Source organism: Rhyacophila brunnea, unplaced genomic scaffold (genome assembly GCF_057557595.1).
Source record: "Rhyacophila brunnea isolate RB1 unplaced genomic scaffold, BYU_Rbru_1.0 scaffold_16, whole genome shotgun sequence".
Lineage (NCBI taxonomy): Eukaryota > Metazoa > Arthropoda > Insecta > Trichoptera > Rhyacophilidae > Rhyacophila > Rhyacophila brunnea.
In genome coordinates, this window is record NW_028232816.1 from 27,690,855 (window position 1) to 27,698,116 (window position 7,262).

General features: G+C 33.5%; 1 protein-coding gene across 1 annotated transcript; it reads left to right on the top strand.

Moving 5' to 3' along the window:
* Nucleotides 1-3,103: 3,103 nt before the first annotated feature.
* Nucleotides 3,104-7,018, top strand: LOC147074574 (odorant receptor 10-like). Its single transcript, XM_085943986.1, has 3 exons — nt 3,104-3,178; nt 5,643-5,798; nt 6,956-7,018. Exons 1-3 carry the CDS (start codon nt 3,104-3,106, stop codon nt 7,016-7,018), a joined length of 294 nt encoding a protein of 97 aa, XP_085800112.1.
* The last annotated feature ends 244 nt before the right edge of the window (nt 7,019-7,262 follow it).

The following is a 7,262-nucleotide window of genomic DNA, read 5'->3' on the forward strand; positions in this document are numbered from 1 at the left end:
ACTCTGACTCATACACAGATTGAAAAACAATATGTGTACTTGGCAGACCCAGGATTCGAACCTGGGACACACCTCACTGAACTTAGATCACCGAAATTGGCCTCTTAAAGTTAGGCACGTATTTTATGAACTTACGCGCCTAAGTACATTTTATTATGCACACCACATGAGTTTTTGAGTAAATAATATAAGTTTTCATGTACCTACTGAAATTTTATTTGTAAAAAGTTTTATTAATTCAGAAAATCCTCTGTTTTCTATATCTGTGATTCTTTTGGCAAATCATTAAGGTGATGCCTTTAGTGAGCCTTTTTATCAAATCTAGCTTCGATATTGGGACTATATCTAAATAAGATTTGTTATAAATAAAAAGGATTTCAAGTTATACACATTTATATTTTTATAAAAAACAATGTTTTTTAAAATGAAAATAAAAAAATATTAAAACTATGAATTAGTCAAAAATCTCTACGTCAAAATATAGAAAACATAATAAACTAAATTTAATAATAAATATGACTATAAAATAATATGTAATAATAACGTGAGACCTTGCACCAAATTCACATTTTATAACATGTTTCGTAAATTGTAGGTTACATAAAATAAAAAATATTTTTCTTATTTATTAATTAATACAGTTGAAATTGTAAATTATCAAAAAAATGTTTCAAATTGCAAGCTTCGTATTTTTTCGCTAGGTGCCTCTTTAAAAAAAGCTCAATAAAGGCTTCACCTTAAGGGGGAGAGGCAGGGACCTCAGAAATAATGGGAACTGAAATACATAACGGGTAAGGCGAAGCAGGTAACCGACTCGAGTAAGGAAGAATCCGGGCTAAACTTACACACGTGTTAAGAATACGTTTTGCGTCGAATACTAAAAACTGCTCTCACATTAACAAATTAACAATTTAATATTGTTTAATAAGTTTTCTTGGAACTTCCGAGTCCTCCCGAGAACCCCCTCCCCTGCTAATGCCACTGGCCATACTCAATGAAATGATTGTTGTATAAGTACATATTTATTATGATGTAACAATTTAATTCCTAGCATATTATTAGATTTGTTTTGTCAAATATCCTCGCGTGCCTATTTTATGTAGATTGTTTAGTGACTAGACATTGTATTGAGAGCGTATAGTGAACACTGATCGACGGAATTTGTAATGAAAATAATCTAAAGTGATGAAAACGAATTGTAATATTAATATGGTGACTGAAGTTCGGTTGGAGCAAGAAAGCACTAAAGCAGAAAGGGCAACAAAAAAAATAATTAGGGACGAAGATGTAAATATTCTTCTCAGCAAGAACTTGACTTCTTTGGCAATATTCTGTCTTTGGCCATTCCAATCTAAGAAGTTTTTGCAGAACAAAGCACTTAAGAAAACACATTACGTGATAGGATTAGTGGTTTACCTTTTGTTCTCATTGTTTGTCATCACTGAGTATATCGAGCTTAGAAATGTGTGGGGCGATCTACAAGACATGACAACAAACATGTCGATCGTTTGCTTGAACACCATGGGTATCATTAAAATCTACGCATTATTCGGTCACCGCGAACGATTACAGTCACTTCTGTCCGGAATATCTCGTATGGAAATTAACATATTAACATTCCAAAGTGAAGAGATTAAAAAGATCTTATTTTACTACGCAACCAGAGCGAGAAGGCTTACGTATTTCTACTGGGCGATGAATGCATGCACAGTTATGGTGTTTTTCATGGCACCACCGATTTCATCGACATATCACAGCGTCTCTAGTAACGGTACAGAATACTTGACATACAAACATCCCATGATACTTAGCTCATGGTTTCCTTTTGATAAATATGAATATGGTAATTATTTGGTCGCTTACGTGTTTCATATTGTGGTAGTGGGAATCGTCGGGGGTTCTTACCACACGGTTTGGGATCCATTCATCTTTGCAATGATGACGCATTCAATTCAACAACTGAAGATACTTCAAAAGAACATGGAGGACATGACAAGCGATGATTGTTCAAGGAGACTGACTCCCGTTGAAATTCTTATGCATCCTGAATATCTCAATGAAATGCGATACAATCGGCTTGTGCACTGTGTCAAACACCATCGATATATATTGAGGTTTAAATTTTAATTAATATATAATATCATGATTCTGTATTCTTATTCATTACTCTTATATTGTAACGTGTTTCGCGTGAAATATGGGGCCTAAGTAAAAGAGAGATCTAGAAACTTAGAGTAGCACAACGTGGTATGGAGAGTTGCATGCTGGGCATAACGTGTAAAGACAAAAAGAGGAATGAGTGGATAAAGGAACAGACAAGGGTTTGCGATGTAATTGAGTTTGATATAAACCTCAAATGGAAATGGGCTGGACACATAGCTCAAAGAAGGGACAATCGTTGGACAAATTTAGTCATCCAGTGGCATCCAAGAGGTACAAAACGTCCGCGCGGTAGACTTAGAGGCCGCTGGATCGATGCAATGATAAAGTTTTGTGGAAGTACGTGGTAACGCAACGCACAGGACCAAGAGAAGTGGACTCAGCTAGGAGAGGCCTTCATCCGGCAGTGGATAGATTCAGGCTGATGGTGATGATGACACTGTAAGAGTTGACTAAATTATAGAGTGGTGATTATACGCCAAAGGAAACGAAAAAAAATCATGATGCACAACCGAGGATCGAAGTTGTGCCAAATCCCAGTTTTTTTATCTAATTCTTTAAGGTTTAAGTCATGCATCATCAACGTCACGTAGACTGTATCAAAACTAGTAGTGATCTACCCCACTCTGCCATTGTCATCATTATTTATCGTGAAGGCTTGAAGTATTTCAAATTAAATCCTCTGATATTTTTTCAGCTACACCAAAGATTTGAATGCCATAATTAGCCCAGTAATGCTAATGAAATTCCTGGCTTGTTCAATGATGCTCTGTTTTTTTGGATTCCAAGCCACACTGGTACTTATATTTGCGTTGATTTATTTGTATTAAATTGTGTAGGTAATAATTACATAATAATTATTACAAAAATAATATTATTTTTATTAATACCAGTTAACATTTTTTCGTTATTTCAGTATGGATTCAGCATAAGACAGTGTATAATGCTTGAATATCTAACAGCAATAATGATGCAGTCATTCTTATTTTATTGGCACGGGAACGAAGTAATACATCAAGTATGTGTATTATAAATTTTTTAAAGCCGAGATGCATGGAATGTTACAAATCGTTGTACTTACACAATTAAGGCTGCAGACACACGGCATTGCAGTCGACGTGCGTCGACGCAGGGTATTATTATTGATACCAATTGCATCTGATTAGAATCAGACAATTGGATAAAACAAATCGAATTAGTGATTCAGTTGACGCACATGTCGACTGCAATGCCGTGTGTCTGCAACCTAAATTTGACTGTTTATCGGCCTATTAACGCTAGTAGGTAAATAAGGTATATGCGCACGAAACATTTCGATACCATATCCCAATAAGGAAATAACTCATACAACCTTGTTTGAAGATAATTTGGTTTAATTTTTTTTTTGCAGATATTCACATTTTAATTTTAAAGTCTTGTTTTTGTGTAAAATGTATGTTTTTAATATAGTTATTAAAATAAAAGTGTCAACTAATAAAAATAAAAAATTAAATAACTACAAAAGAAATATAATGGTTTAGTTTACCCTCTAGTTATGGCGAGCCTTTCTTCTGATGAAATACTTCTTCTCATAGCTGTGCTGTGTCAAAACTTTTTATTTTATTTTGTAAAACTGCTTACCTACCGAATGTATTAATAGTATTTACAACAAGTTTTTAGAAACAATGCAAGTATTCAAATTATTCACAATATTATGTTTTTATACTTCATCCTTTACTTAGTGGGTATCTAGGTAATAAGGTTTTTACCCTTTCTTCGTGTATTAACTTATAATCTTTTTTTTTATTGTATTAATAAATAATAATAGTACAAAACTTAAATCAATTAGAATTTAAATTCAAACTCCATCAAGTACCCTCGGTCGATAGTATTGATCAGACAAAGTTTATGATGATACATAATAGGCACAATAATAGGTAATTTTCAAAACGCTTTCGATATAAAACAGTCCAGCTCCAAAAGAAGCAATAGTGGGAAAATAAATGTAGGTATAATGCAATATTATGTACTGATTTTATATTGATTTATTTACCCTTGTACACCACTGTAATGAGAAATAAATACTCTCGCAGCAGGGTGCAGTTTCAAAAAAAAGGCGTTTATGAATCTCCTTGAAAACTGTGTTTTCTCTGTCCAGATGTTTGGACAGCATCGTCGATATATCGCCGTAAACGAAACGCAAACAAAACGCATTCGACCCGCAAACGATGTTTGGCGGATGAATCCGAAACTTCGCTTTGCCGTCTGCGCGCAGTCGCTTTGCCGTGTGCGCGCAGCCTAGAGGTGGAAAGCGTGTTACGCACCGCATGAACTGTCTATACTTGTACGTCAAACAGTTTTCAAAGTTTTTATGAGAAGCAGTGTTGTCATATTTTTATAATGCTGATTTTAATAAAAAAAACGTGAAAAATAGAGTAGGTATTATGAAAAAACTACAATGCACAGAATATTTTTTGTTATGAATGTTTAACATTAAGTATAATATTTATATTTTATAATTAACTATGCATTTAATTGATAGACAATTAAAATATATTAAAAATAATTATCAGGAAATCTTGTTTTTTTTTCAATTGCAAGAATTCTGACTTCGGTTGAAACGTTGCCTCAATATCTCGTAAACTTGGTTACATATTCTGATATATGGATGCTATTTTGGCTTATCAACGTAATTTGCCATTCAATGCGTTTCGGGCTAATATCAGTAACATTAATTTCTAGGCTGTAATTTGCTTCTATATCAGGGCTTTCAAAACTGGGGTTCCAGCAGTCTAGGTGTCAATTGGCATTTCAGGGTGTGTGACGAAGTGGAAATGTATGTATAATACAGACATCGTTGTCCAGCGACGTATTTATAAATATTGGGCCCAATTATGACAAAATATAATATATGGGTACTTCGTTTCTCGGGTTCGTTTTTAGCTCTTCCTTCCGAAATTGTCTATGATCTCAACAGCATTTCTGATCAAAACATACAAAACATGAATAAAGAGAACACGAAGAAACTATTTTTATAAAATATAAAAATTTATTAAACTCATTATATCGTTGAAGTCACCCAAGCATTTCGAACATACTAGATTTATTAAGACAAGATATAGCTTGATGTAACACCGAGTTGAGTCCCATTTAAAATTGAGGCTTTCCAGCGATTAGGAAAGCACAAACTATATTATTTGATTTTTACGGCGTATTGAAAACCTGTGTTATTAAAAATCTAAACAATTTCAATTTTACCACTGTTCTGAATTTTCAAAGTTACGATTATCGCTGTTCTGTTATATCACCGTTCTGTTATTCATTTATTATTTCTGTTTATTCATGGAACCAAGTTAGTGTGCGAATATTATTTAAACATTTCCTAGGTTTGCGGTGCATAATAAAGGTTGGGAGCCCCTGTGATATGATGTGTGGAAGATATTGATTATAATTATTAGTGACGAGTAGATGGGTATATTATAATACAATGTAATTGGTTACAGAGTGACAAACTTCTATTGGCCTCATACAGTTGTGATTGGTATAATGAAAGCAGTCGTTTCAAGAAAAGTCTTTGGATATTGCGCGAAGGAGCGAAATTGCCAATCAATTATACTGTGGGTCAATTCTGTTCGATGTCTCTTCCTACTTTCTTGGCTGTATGTAATACATATATTAATTAATTGACGCTATATTTATTTATTTATCACAGACTTGAAACAAATAGTCGATTCATCAGACAACCATACCAAACCAACGGCACCAGCCGGCTGGCACATTTAAACTCGTCTCGTCTGCACCATTTCAACACAGTAAACTTTGTCAGTCATACTTACCTGTTGTCATCGAACAAAGCATACAATTTGCAGATGGTGCTAGTCCAATTAAACCATACCTAACCAAACCGTAGTTTAGGTTTGCTATGGGCGATCCGACAAAAATAGTGCACACTTTTCAATCATACTGATTGGTTTCCGTTGAACTAATAATGAATAATATTACAGATGGTGATGGTTAGTTTCTTTTAATTCATTAAGCCCTACCTAAATCAAACTAAAATCGGTAAAAACATCTTTAAAATATCCTGAATTATGACGTATGGTTTAATGGCATGATTTTCGATATTGTATAGATAAACGAACATTTTTTGTTATCTACTATGGCTTGGACAACTTGGATTAGACAGGGCCTTAATTAAATTTTTAAAACTAACAAACACTATCTACATATTGTAGTCTTAGTTCAATGAAAACAAATACGTTTGACTGACAAAGTTTAGTGTGCACTATTTATGTCGGATCTTAACAGCTTACCTCCACACTTCGTCACTTTCATATCGTATAATTTCTATAAAATTCTGACAGGTGCCCCTAACTGTCACGTCGTACAAATACCAAATTAATGTTCTTATTGAATCTAATAAAATTGGATCATTACTGTCTGCAAACATGCGTCACATCTAAATGGTTTTGTAACATACGTACACGCGATGAAATGTTCCACGAGCAACGCGCCATTTTTTAATCTCAACTATGATACGGCGAATTCCATACTTACATATATTGACATGTAACCTATCAGAAGATATTACACCTTTTATAACTTTCGCTATTATAAAAAAATCGAATATATTTGGTAAGTACTTGTTTATTAGTCGTTTGTTGGTGATAAGCATAAGGCGAGTAAAACCGTCGAGCTTTTGATGTCATGTTTTTGATGTGTCAATGAATCAGCGGAATTATATTAGGAACCCACATAACATTCATTGAACGCACTACCTACCGAAATTACAACTAAAAAACATTTTATTTTTCAGATACTTCGAGCTTCATACAGTTATTTTGCACTATTGCGACATGTACAGGAAAATCGGACTTAAGTCTGACTTCTTGATTTCTTTATTTCTTGTAATAAACAAATAGTTAAGTATGGAGTCTTCGCTACTGCGTCCGAATATTTCATGTTTATATAATATTTAGGTGGCTACGATTTATTTAAACTAGCATGACTTTCAACCACAAATTAAATTGTAAAGAAAATGAATACCCAATATTATATACTATGTTCATGTTAAACTTATATATGTAATTATATACTTACAAGAATAAAAGTTAGAAAACTGT